General features: G+C 59.2%; 1 protein-coding gene across 1 annotated transcript in view; it reads left to right on the top strand.

Moving 5' to 3' along the window:
- Positions 1-299: 299 nt before the first annotated feature.
- The window catches only part of Tmprss2 (transmembrane serine protease 2), a 32913-nt gene continuing 20253 nt past the window's right edge, over positions 300-12959 (top strand). The window contains exons 1-3 of the mRNA XM_042687356.1: positions 300-441; positions 9803-9886; positions 12516-12738. Coding sequence (XP_042543290.1) covers positions 9872-9886; positions 12516-12738 — 238 coding nt within the window. The 5' untranslated portion in view covers positions 300-441; positions 9803-9871. The remainder of the gene's footprint in view (positions 442-9802; positions 9887-12515; positions 12739-12959) is intronic.

Genomic DNA, 12959 nt, shown 5'->3' with positions numbered 1-12959 from the left:
TCTCAAGTCGGAGTCGGGGTGTGGCGCTCCAGCCCTCCCGGTGGTCCGTGGTCTGAGGGGAGCCTGGTGTCCCCCCAGCTGTTGGGGGGTAGGAGGAGGGCCGGAGGGGCAGAGGCCCTGGGCGGGAAGCACCGTGGGCGGGGACGGGTCCTTGGGCACCGCGGCCGCCCGCGGGTCCGCTCAGCCTGCACCTCGCAGGGAGTCCCGGACCGGCCGGTGCCGGGCTTCCCTCCGGTGACTCCTCCCCCCCCGGGCGGCGGCTCGTGCCCGCCCCCGCCCCGCCCTAGGTGACCCGGGCCCCGAGCTTGGGGGTGTCGCCCGGGCCCGGGGACGCCGCCTGCGGAGATTAAAGCGTGAGCCGGGGGAGGTCGGGCCTGGGGCGCCGGGCACAGGCGGGGACGGAGGGGAAGGCGAGGCCCGAGCGCCTCGGCCGCGCCGCAGGTGAGGGGCGATCGCCGCGGCCCGGCGCGGGGCGGGCCGGGCGGCGCGGGGCGCGCGGGGCGGGCCGGGCGCGGGGCGGGACGGGCGGCGCGGGGCGCGCGGGGCGGGCGGCGCGGGGCGTGCGGGCCGGGCGCGGGCGCTGCAGTGCGCGGGCGGGGCGGGCGCAGCGCTCTCCCCGGGCCGGGGGCGCCGCTCGGCTGGGACCTCCGCGCGCCTGCCGGGCGCGGGTCGGGGAGCGGCGCGGGGCCCCGGGGTGGGGCGCGCGGCCGGGGCGCGTCCCGGGCTCCCTGCTGGGGGGGGACCCCGACCCCCGGCCGGGCGCTCGCCCGCGCTCCTTTGTCCGGGCAGCTCCCGCCGGCACCTGAACGCCTCCCGCGCCCCGGGTCCCCGCCGAGCCGCGAGAAACTGGAAACTCCGAGATGCCGGGCGATACGGGCGGCGCGGTGGCCGGGACGGCGGGGAAGGAGCTGCCGGGGAGCGGACGGAGGGGCCCGCGGCCCGGCCCGGCCCGGGGCGCCTCGGTCCACCGCACCCGACGGACGGGCCCGGGCACGGCGGCCGGTCCCGCGGGGGCCGGGGTGCGGGGGGCCGGGGCCGCGCACCCGAAGCCCGGGGCGAGGCTCGGGCCGCCCCGCCCCGCCCCGCCCGAGCCCCCCGCCTTCGGGACCCGGTCAATAATGGAAAATTACCGAGGCCGCCTCAAGTTTACCTGGCCGGCAGGTGAGCCAGGCCTTCCAGGAAGTGAGAACCGGGAACCGGCGCCCGCGGGAGGCCGGGCGGGGGGCTGGGCGGGTCCTCCCGGGTCCCCTGGGATGGAAGGGACCCGCCCCCTCCCCGCGCCGGGCTGGGGGCCCGGACACGGTCCCTGGGCGTCGCGGGCCCCAGGCCGGTGCTGGCCCGCTTGAGCCGCAGCGCCAGTCCTGGCTGTTTTTTGGCGGGTTAATTAGAGATCAGCATCTCACTGACGCGCCTGATCCAGCGTGCGTCGGTCAGGAGGCCCCGGTGGGCAGGCCGGGCCCCAGGCTGGGGTGAGGCCCCCCCCCCCAGGCCTCCCTGGGCGCAGGGAGTGGGGACGGAGCTCAGGGGCCCACGAGGAAGGAGTCCAGGAGCTGCAGACAGGTGTCCGCTGGTGCAGCCCGTCCTGGCCCTGGTCTCAGACGCTGGCTTGTGGGCTGCCCTATTCCTCCTGCCCAGCCTAGAGAATTCAGGCAAGAGGAGGGGACGGCAGTGAAAGTGGCAGGAAAGGCTGGTGGGTGGGGGACTTGTCAGATCTGGAGGGTGATTGCACCATGTCGCCACAGGAAGGTAGCGGGCCATCATCAGCACCTTCGGGGTACAGACATGGATGTTAGGTTTCCGTAGAGGAAGAATCAGGGGATGGAGGGAGCAAAAGGTAGGCATCAGCAGGCCCAGATGCTGATGTGCTCTGGTGGGTCCTTATCTCCATTCTGGACCTGAGGGTCTTGGCATCTGTTCAGGGGCGCAACCTGATCCTCATGAGTTGATTCTTCCCCTTCTGGGCTGCAGCCCAAAGCCTAAAGGCTCATGCCCTGCATCTCACCCTACAGACAACCGGGGTTCAGTCTGTGGAGAGGATATTTGTAGCAGGTACTTACACTTGTGAGAAATTCCTACCCCTGGCCCAGCTACAAGGCTGGTCGCCGGAGTGGACGTCCATTACCGCAGTGTTCCCCCAGAGTCCTGTGTCCTCAGCCTCCTGGCACAGCAAGACAGCTTAGCCTCTCCCAACTAACATTCCTCAACCCCGCCCCCCTTTTTGTGTTCATTCTGGGGCTTGAACTCAGGACCTGGGTGCAGTCCTGGGCTTTTGTTGTTGTTGTTGAAGTCTAGTGCTCTAACACTTGAGCCACAGCTCCACGTCTGGCTTTTTCAGTGGTTAATTGGGGATAAGAGTCTCATGGACTTTCCTGCTCAGGCTGGCTTCAAACTGCGAGCCTCAGCTCTCAGCCTCCTGAGTAGCTAGGATGACAGGCGTGAGCTAGGGTGCCCGGCTTCATTTTCCCCCTTTAAGGATGGGGGGGTGGGGGAGGCTGGAAGAATTTTCCCTTTGGTGCTGGCTAGCTGCTGCCAGCCTGTTGGACCTCAGTAACTTCCTTCTGCCTGCACCCCTAAGGTTAGTCTTCTAAAAACAAAGCTGAATGATTGCCAGAGCCAGACCTTGACTCTGAAGTTTACTTGCCCTTGGCTGCTGACCCGGTATTTGAAGGCGTTAAATTTTGTCACACAGGTATTATAAAAATAACTGCAGTTGTTCATTCATGTGACGATTTCTTTTGTCCAGCCAGATGTATTTACCATGTATTCCACAGAGCATAGGGAAAACAAGGCAGAGAGGTTAGGTAACTGACCACGAACCCGTAAGGAGCAGGGCTGGGGGAGACGGGTCCGTGGACCTCCCGTCGGGTTCTGAGTTAGGAGTAGAATGATTAGAGGAGATGGGTGACCTTTGCCTTAGTGTCAACCCAAGGTCAGAAGGCACTGCAGGTAGAGAAAAGGGTTGTAGGGGGAAGGGAGCTGAGGAGGTCCACAAAGTCCAGATTAAAGCCAGCCTTTCTCTGGAACTAGGCTGAGTTTCTCCCCAATCTCAGAGCTGAGCCCTCCTGCAGCCCCACCCCGTTAGGGTTGTTGTAGTGCGATGAACATAGGGCCCCCGACTCTTTAGTGTGGAGATTGGATGACTTCCTGTGTGACGGGAATGCAGAGCTGGAGGTGCTGGCTAAGCATCCTGGTGAGGATGAGTCCTAGCTCCCCGCAGTGCTGGTCCCCATGAGCTCCTCTCTCAGTGAGCTGACCCTGCTCGGGGCCTTACCTCGGTCGGGCTCTTCCAGAAAGTGGGAATGAGGCACCCAGCCAGAAATCCTCACTCTTTTCTGTCTCATCAGTGGGGGTGATTCCTGGGGTCCCTCTCTAGTAACTGGGGCCACTGTCCCAGTCCCGGGCTGCATGAGACCTCAGGCACCACCCAGGAAACTGAAGTTTTCCTGAGTCCCTCGGAGATCCTGGGGCTGGGAGCCCTGCTCAGCCTAAGCCTGAGGCGGGCAGGCCCAGTGACGGTCCTGTGTGTGTGGCCATGCCCTGCTGGGGGGGGGATAGTGGGAGGGGGTGGTCTGCGGCCCCTGACACCCCTTGCAGGTGGCTACAGAGTCGGGGGGCTCTCTCCTTCTGCTGCTGCTAGCTGTCCTGTCCCTCAGCCTACGTGTTCCCTGACCTTCCTCTCTCTCAAGGTCACCCATCCACACCCCTCCCCACTGGGCTGGCCCAGAACTAGTTGGGGGGTCTTTGACAATTGGGAGGTTGTGGGTACAGGAGCACCGTGAACTTGGTAGCCCAGATTAGCCTTCAAGGCTCAGGGAGGTGTTAGCAGCACCTCAGGTGCGGGGAGTGAAGGAAGCTGGACATTCCTGGGCCAGGGCCCCTGGGGTTCCAAGCAGCCCAGAGGCTCCCGTGAGGAGAGAGGAGGTTAGAGGTCATCTCATGCTCCCTGGAGGCCCCAAGGGATGACCTGAGCGGGGCTTGGGGCCAGGGGGAAGCAGAGCCAGACCCGGGGCTGGTCTTTCCTGGCAGCCACCAGGCAGTGGGAGGAGAGAGGAGCTGGCGCAGGTGGGCACTGGGGCCGCCCTGGGGTTCGTGGTGCCATTTTTCAGGGTCGTGTGTATGTACACAGGGTGGACTTTGGAGAGGCCAGGTGACCCAGCCACAGGCTTTTTGCTCTCAGTGGCGTGGGTGGTGGGCTGGGAACTCTGCGCACTTGGCATGTGTACACAGGTGAGCTGGCAGGCAGCGGGGCGGGCAGGGCTGCAAGAAGGAAGTGCAGAGGTTGGAAAGGCCTGCCAGCCTGCATGCTTCAGGTCCGGGGCTTCACAAGGAAGACCAGATGGCCTGGGAGGACTGAGGCGCAAGGCTCTGGAGAGGGGGCAGGTGTGTTAGAAACAAATTCCCTCCCTCTCTCCCTCCCTCCCCATCCTCCCTCCCCCCTCCTTCCCTCCCTCCCTTTTGTCTTTCCTTCCTCCCCTCCCTCCCTCTCTCTCCTTCCTTCCCCTCCTCCTTCCTCCCCTCCCTCCTTCCCTTTCTCCTTCCTTCCTTCCTTCCTTCCTTCCTTCCTTCCCTCCTTCCTTCCCTCCCTCCCTTCCTTCCTTCCTTTCGTATGTATATGTGTGTGCTGGAACTGGGCTGGAACTCAAGGCCTGGCTGCTGTCCCTAAGCTTTTTCACTTAAGGATGGTGCTCTACCACTTGAGCCAGAGTTCCACTTGTCTCTTTTTGGTGATTAATTAGAGGTAAAAGTATCACCAACTCTTCCTGCCTGGGCTGGCTTTGAACCTTGATCCTTAGATGGCAGCCTCCTGAGTAGGTAGGATTCTTAAGTGTGTGCCACCATGCCTGGCTAATAAGCCAGGCTTCCTGCTGACTTGTTTATCTGAGGTTTGAGACCCAGTGTCAAATTCCCGGGCCGCCCTTTGTTTTCCCAGGGGCTGTCCCGCAGGGTTCAGGGGTGGGAGCTCCCAGGTCTGAACTCAGACCAAGGAGATCTTTCTAGGGATGGTGAATTTAGAGGTCATTCTGTAGCTCTGGTGGCAAGACCAAGTCCTGACTTGAACTTTTGTAAGTGCTGGAGATGGCTTCCTTGACTCAGCCTCAGCCGTTCGGATACTTCCGCTCCCGGTGGCAGAGTGGCCGCTGGATTTCTTGGGCTGTGTTGAGTCCCTTGTCCACACAGCACCTTGGAGGCCAAAGCTTGTCCGCTGCCGCGATGTTCTTCTTCTTGAGTGTCCCTCGGGCAGCGAGCACCGAGTTAGGAAACCTGCACTCACCGGAGCTGTGAGTGCTGTTCCTACGGGGCTCTAGGACCGGACGGGTCCTGAGGCTGAGCTGGTGGCCTGGGCATGCACTGAGGTCTCTGCTGGAGTGGCCGGCACCATCACCGCTGGACCTGTGCGTGCGTGCATGCGTGCATGCATGGGTCACCTGCTCTCGGTGACCCATGGTGAGGCCGCTGAGGGGCTTCCTTCTTTGTTCTGGTCCGTCTTACTCATCTAGACAGGAAACAAAGAGAGAAAGAGAAAGAAGGAAAGAAAGAAAGAGCGAGCCAGACTTGATGCCTGCCCTAAAAAGTTTACAATCTCCTTGGGACAATGAGGCATTCATAGGACAAGAAGCCTGGGCAGGACAGGGGAGCCTTGTGTGAGCACGCTCCCCCCACCCCTTCTCTTCCCCGCCTCCTTGCCGCCCCTCTCTCCTCTTCCTCCCCAGCCCTTTCTCTGCAGGATCTGTCTTGCAGGTGGCCCTTCACCGGATGGGCTCATACTTGTTCCTACTGTCCTGTCGCTCAAGTCCAACTGTAGTCTAAGTGTAGCCTGACGGGTTGTAGCCCCATGGGGTTAGTGCTGCGGCGACAATGAGGGTTTCTCTTTGGCATTTGTGTCTGGGATGCGGGGTGTTTGTTGTGGTGGTTGTGTGGCCTTGGAGGTGGAAGTGGAAGTATAGACTCTGGGGGCTCCCCCGTACCCCAGCAACGTGAGCAGCATCCGGTACACTTCTGGCTGGCTGGGGGGGGGTTGATGTTGGACCTCGGATGCTGAGATTCACCACCTCCACTCTGGTTGTTTAAAAAGAAGTCTCCAGAAGACCATTAGAGACCTGGGTCGGGAAGAAGCTGCAGCGCGGAGCTCTTCATGTTCTGTTGCAATTTGGCCTCACTGAGGAGGCCGACTAGATTCTGCAGCGTTGTCCTGGCTCACCGAGGCCCAGGCTGCCAGCGACCCAGGGGGCTGGTGAGCCCTGGCTCAGCAGCACAGTCCAGGATGGAAGGGACATCGGGAGGACCTGGGGGGAGGGGAGGGGAGACGGCTGGGAGGGGAGATGGCCGGGAGGAGAGGCTCCTCTCTCCATGTCCCCTCTTCCCGAAGTGCTGCTCCCCACGGCCTTTCCAGAACCCAGAATGCGTGTCTGCTCTTTCCATGGCAGAAGAGCGCTGACTGCTAACCGTGCTGTCTCCCCATACCACCCCGTGCTGTCCCTTCCAGAGGCCAGCCTGTGAGGCTTGTGGTCTCCTGTGGCTGTGGAAACGCAGATTTTTTTTAAAAATTTATTTATCTTTACTCATTTTATTGTGCTACTGGGGCTTGAACTCAGGGCCTCATGCTCTTGATTGCTTTTTCACTCAAGACTGGGCCATGCCTGCACTTCCAGCTTTTTGCTGGTTAGTTGATCAGAGTCTTATAGACTTCCCTGCCCAGGCTGGCCTTGAACCTTGATCCTCAGATCTCAGCCTCCTGAGTAACTAGGATTACAGGCGTGAGCCCCAGTACCTCCCTGTTCCCTCCTGTGCCCCCCCCCCCCGCCCCGCTGGGAAAGGCAGATTTAAGACAAATTGGACTGAGGGGTTCCCTGGGTGTTTTTGGATGCTCTTCTTGCAGATCCCACTCCAGCGCAGCCCTCCCCTTCTGCTGCAGGCTCCCCCCCCACCCCCTGGGAGGCCGCCCCCTGCATTCTTTCAGAGCCGGGGATCTCGGAGCTGGACCCACATCGTGTTTTGTGGGCCGCGGGATCGTGGGCCGAGGGATTGTGGGCGAGATAAGACTGTCCGGCAGCCTGCTTGTGGATCCGGTGGCTTTCACTGGGCAGTTCCCGGCTGGGGCTCTGGGCGCGCCCGCCTTCCCGGCGCTCGCTCTGGCTGTTAGAGAGAGATGGCCACTGAATAGCAAGCGTGGGTTCTGAGCAGCGCGCCCCGTGGCTGTCCGGGGCTCCTCCACTGGGAAACCTGCCAGTGGGTCACATTTTCATTTCCTGACACATCACCCAAACCCAGCCGCAGGGGGAGCTGCCCGACACGGAGGACTCAGAGGAGGGAGTGTGTGCACTCACTGTTCTGAAGGAACTGGGGCAGGGGCTTGCTCCTGTTGAGTAGCAAGAAGGCAGGCCTTCCCCAGTGTCCAGCCTGGTGTCCTCCTCCAGTCACCCAGAAAACCCTTGACTTCGTTTTTAATCTTAAAAGTCATCTCAGCGCTCTGGGCAGGACCTGCTTCCGTTTTATCTGCTCATCAAGTGTCAATATATGGGTGCATTCTTACTGTGACAGGTTCAAAGTCTTACTCATATTTTTATTCTTCACGGGTTGTTGGTTTGGTTGTGTGTGTGTGCGTGTGTCTGTCTGTCTCAGGTGTGTCTTTGTAACTGGAGCTTTTCCTTGGCTTTTGCTGCTCATAGCTTGTGCTCTGCCATTTGAGCCATGCCTCTAGGCTGGCATTTTGCTGGTGAGTTGGAGATGGCCATCTCATGGGCTTTTCTGCCTGAGTTAATGTTGAGTTGCGATCCTCAGATCTCAGCCTCCTGAGTTGCGAGGATTATAGGCTGTAACCCAGCAGCGCCTGGCAGTTTGGGGGTTTCAGGTTGCTGTTTACTTATCTAGATACTAAGTTTGGTTGGGAGACGTCATAGCAATGTCCACTGGGCTTGGTGAGGTGATACTCCTGTAGCCTGCTCGAAGCACACACCACATGCAAATCCGCAAACGTCACCAATCAGCCCCCACCCCACGAGAGTCTAGACATTCTTCAGTTTTAGGAAGCTGCTTATGGAAGACTTAGGTCGCTTTAAGGCACATATACTCAGATACCGCATTTCCTCTCATTACCACGCAGTGCCTGGCTACCCTGTAGGAGGCGCTGTTCTAGACTGTGGCCGCCGGTAGAGGAGCCAGGGCCCAGGACCAGAGCTAATGGGCACTGGATGAGTTCCGGAGGGCCAATTCCACAGCTAGGTAGGAACAGGGCGTCCACATGGCCACCGAGGTGTGGCTCTCTGCGGTGTGCCTGGATTCCCAGTGTGCTGGGAATCGCAGTGTGCCAGGCTACTCCAGATGAGATAGGACCCAACCCAGGTGTGGATGGCTGCAAAGACCAGAGGTTTGCGCAGCCTCTGGACTTGCACTGGGAACCTTGCCTTGGGGATGGATGACAAGGAAGGCCGCTTCTCAGGAGACCTGTTGGTCATTTTAAGGAGAGAAAGCAGCTGCAGTCTTGATCTGGTCGGCTTCTCAGTGGGGAGCAGAGGTAGGCGTGACTCTGAGCTTGAGATAAAGCGGTTTCGGCTCAGGAGCAGGGCGGGTGAGTGGAGGGAAGGTCAGCAGGAGGTGTCGTGGTAAGGGAATTCTGCTTGGACAGGGTTTTTGTTGAAGGCGGGCCAGGGATGGTAGAGACTGAGGAAACTTCCCTGGACGGAGTGGTCAGGGGTCCGGGGGTCCAGGGCGGGGACTCTTGGAAAGCTGACTTAGCAGGGTTCTTTCTAAAAGCAGACTCTGTGCGGAAGCCTGCAGAGGTCAGAGGCTGGAGAGGCCGGGGTGTGTGTGTGTGGGGGGGGGGGTCCTGGCAGGAGCGAGGCTGTGCTAGAAGGTGTTTGTGTGTCTCTGGATGTTGGTGGGAGCTCCAGCTACCAGTGGGGACATGAGGACTAGGCTTTTCTTATTACTACCAATCTTGACTGACTCACACACATGTGCCAGTACTGGGCTTGAACTCGGGGCTTGGACTCTCAGCTAGCTTTTTCTGCTCAAAGCTGCCACACTTGATCCACACTTTCATGTCCAGTTTTTTTTGTTGTTGTTGTTGTTGGTCGTGGGGCCTGAGCTCTGGGTCTGGGCACTGTCCCTCAGCTTTTCAGCTCCAGGCTAGCGCTCCACCATTGAGCCACAGCCTTTTCTGCTTATGTTGTGCTGAGGAATTGAACCCAGGGCCTCATGCATGCAAGGCAAGTGCTCTACCACTGAGCCACCTTCCCAGCCCAAGTCCAGTTTTGTGAGATTTTTTGCTGGCTGAGTGGAGATACGAGTCTCGCAGACTTTTCTACCCAGGCTGGCTTTGGTGTCTCACCGTGAGAGATCAGCCTCCTCGGTAGCTAGCATGGCAGGCTGAGCCATCCGCCTGGCTGGTTTTGGTGTCTTTTTGTTTTTTGAGTTCTCGGGGAAGCCATGGCCCCTGGTGAGGGGCAGTTGGTCCTGGAGACCTGAGCTCGGCCTGGGACATTCCCCTGGGGGCTGCTCTTCCTGTTGGGGTGCTGACCTTCTTCAAGGTCAGGTTTTCTCTTAGACAGAGTAGTTAAACTTGCAGCTGGACCTCACCCCCAGGGGCGAGGCTGCCTGGCAGGAGAGGTCTAGGCCGGGCTAGGCCAGGTGGCACAGACCTGCTTTGTAGGGCAAGGGAGAGGGGGCGGGCTCAAGGTCAGTGGCAGAATCGCAGTTTGCTCTGATGAGAGGCAACCTTTACGAGTTTTCTAGCTCTTTCCAGATGGATCTTAAAAGCTAGCCAGTGTGGGAATGTGACAGTCTTGTGATTTTTTAATTCCAGGCTGGCTTCAAGGAGCCTGAGACACGTCTTCACCCTGATGCTGCTGCTGCTACTGCAGCGAGACCCAGGATGGCGGTAAACTCAGTAAGTGGTTAATGATCACCTCAGCTCCTATTCCTCTGGTATCACCCACAGGGCATGCTGGTCAGCGTTTTTAACAGCCAAGTTGGTGTGTGTGTGTGTGTGTGTGTGTGTGACACTGGTTTGCAAGGTGTGGTCAGGAGCACTGGCTGGGGCGGAGCCAGGCCTGCATGGAAGGAACTGGAAGGCCTCACTGCCGGGTAAAAAGTCTGTGTCTGGGCCACCTCTGTTTCTGCTCTGAGAGCTGGGAGGGGGCAGGGTGCTTCCAGAGAGCCTGGGGGTGTCACGCGTGGAGGAGGTGCCGGGCAGACCTGCCTGGCGAACCATTGTCCCTGTCCCCAGAGCTCTCCCCCAGGGAAATCCAGTCTGGGTCTCCTGTCCTTCCTGAACGGGTGTTCATCTGATGCCTGAAGAAAGTGCACTTAGTACAACTCCATGCTTAGTGAAAATGTGTTCCCAGATCCTGCAGGAAAATGCACCACCGGTTCTCACTTCCCTGTGACTGGTCGGGGCACGGCAGGAACTCTCCCGGGCCCAGTGGCGGGGCGGCCCAGCCGGGCGGGCTGGCGCCTTGTTTGATTGTCTGGATAGAGGCCAGGGGCTCGCACTGACTTCTGCTGCTCTCATTGGGATCAGAGACTACGTTTGCTTTTCCTTTAACCTGGCTTCCGGTAGAAATCCTTGGGCTTTTGGAGGAGAGTGTGAGTGAGATATTATGCACAGGTGAACCCAGGAGTCTGCATTTGACCCGGCCTTGAATACTCACATTTCCTGGAGGGCCCACGGGAAGCTCCTCATCCTCTCCTCCGGATGCCCGTCCAGGAGAACAACTTTGCTGCTGTTGTCTGTGAGACCACGAGAGACAAGAGTAGAAACTGAGCAGGAGAAGAGGGTTCATGAGGACAGAGATGAGGACAGACATGGTGTCCATCCGAGGCTGAGGAGAGTCATACAAAAGGAGGATGGAGGCTGGGCGCCAATGGCTCACATCCTAATCCTAGCTACTCAGGAGGCTGAGGTCTGAGGATCTCGACTCAAAGCCATCCTGGGCAGAAAAAGTGCATGAGACTATTATGTCCAGTTAATCACTCAAAAGCTGGAAGGGAGCTGTGTCTCAAGTCATAGAGCACCGGTCTTGAGCCACAAAGCTTAGGGACAGCACCCAGGCTCTGCGTGCAAGCCCCCAGCCTGCCCCACCCCCTCAAAAAGGAGGGAGGAATAGCTAATAAGGGAGGAAGGCGGGCCACTGAGGTCATGCTGTTCAAAGCACCTAGGTGAAAATGGAACTAGGCCGTGCAGGAGAGGAATGGGGTGGAGAGGGCTGGAGGAGGATGGAAGGCTAGACGCCGTTCAAACCCCCTGTGCACAACTACTTACATACGATGAGTGAATGAATGGAAGGAGTTGCTGGCTGTGGGCCCGGGGCTTGGGAGAGGCCGGCCTTGGCTGGGGCAGGAGCTGGGAACACCTTGCTGGGCCGGGGCTGCTGCGTCTGTGCTTCTGTGTGAACACACTTTGACCCAGAAAGAAATTCCACGGGGAGGGCAGAATCTATGCCCTGGGCACAGACACAAGCACGTGTAAGGATATTGACTCCAGCAGCACTGCCAACAGCACCCTGGGCGGGAGAGGCAGGTGAACGAGGGCGGGGCTGCGGAGAGAGGAGGCAGCAGTGTCTCGGTGCGGCTGCCGCCTGCCTCACGACGCCGTTCACGCACCTGCAGCCACCGTGGGACGCGCGGTCAAGCTCCATACCCGTCCTGAACACCGAACCACGCACCAAGTGAGGGCTGAGGCGTTAGCTACTCTGGACCTCAGAGAGATTCTGCTGGCCCTGGCTCACGACAGACCCTTCCCACCTGCCCGAGAGTCCCGGAGGGAAGAGCAGGAGGAGAGCCTGCTCCTTTTGGATATTTGTAGTATCATTTATAGGCCATGCAGAATTGGGCGTCAGGAAGCTGACAAGAAACACTCGTGGCTGTCTGGTCCTATCCTATAGGGTGTCCATTTCCAGATGTCCATTTTTCCACCCCTACAGGAAGAGATGGTCTCCGTGGGTTCTAGTCCAAGACTTTGCTACATTGTTCTTATTTCTATCCTCCTCCTCCTCCTTAGTATTATCTGTGGAACTGGGGGTTGAATGCTGGCCTTGCATTGCAAGACAAGTGCTCTACCACTTGAGCCACACCCCTAGTCCTTTCGTTTTGTTTGTAGTTTGTTTTTGGAGCAGGGTCTTGTGTTTTTGCCTGGCTTGGTTTACAGCTGTGATCTTCCTGTCTCTACTTCCTGCGTAGCTTGGATGACAGACATGTAGTTCACTAGCCTGCCTGGTTCCTGTAACTGTTACTTTTTTCCTCTTTAATAAACCCCAATATTTGTCTGTTTTTCTTCATTTCAAAGAGTAAATAGCAAGAAGGGGGAAAAGCTAAAGCAAAAAACCAAACCAAACCAAACCAAACCCATGGTCAGTTGAGGATTCTGGGGAGTTCAGAGCTGGGATCTGGCAACTAATAAACTGGCAAAATTGTAAGAGCCCTGTTTGCAGCTGTGGGGTGTCGCGTGCTGTTATAAACTTCACCCCGCGGGCTAAGCTAGAGGTTTAAGTCATCTGTCTTCTCTCCACCTGTTTTAGGGGCCACCGCCGGGTATCGGACCTTTCTATGAAAACCACGGGTACCAGCCGGAGCACCTGTACCCCCCGCCACAAGCTGCGCCTCCCGGTCCCTACGTGGCATTCCCGGCTTCATACTACCCGTCCCCCGTCCCCCAGTATGCCCCGAGGGTCCCCACGTACACCTCCAGCCCGGCCGCCGGCACGCAGCCCCCGTCGCCCTCAGGAGCAGTGTACGCCTCAAGTAGGACCTTTTCCGTGTTCATTTCCTATCATGGACCTCGGTTTCTGGGTCTGCCCTGTGCACTGGGCTCTTGCTTCAACCTGCTCTCTCGCCGGCCCGGCACAGGGGCGCAGCCTGCCTGAGCCCCCCCCCTCCTTGAGGCTCGCGGAGGGGCTGCGGGTCTAGTGTCCCCTCCAGCCCCAGAGACCTTTGCCACCTGTGCAGCCCCGCCTGGCTGGCCG

This window comes from Dipodomys spectabilis, unplaced genomic scaffold (assembly GCF_019054845.1).
Source record: "Dipodomys spectabilis isolate Male_0828 unplaced genomic scaffold, ASM1905484v1 ptg000107l, whole genome shotgun sequence".
Lineage (NCBI taxonomy): Eukaryota > Metazoa > Chordata > Mammalia > Rodentia > Heteromyidae > Dipodomys > Dipodomys spectabilis.
This window is presented reverse-complemented; position numbering and strand designations above follow the sequence as displayed.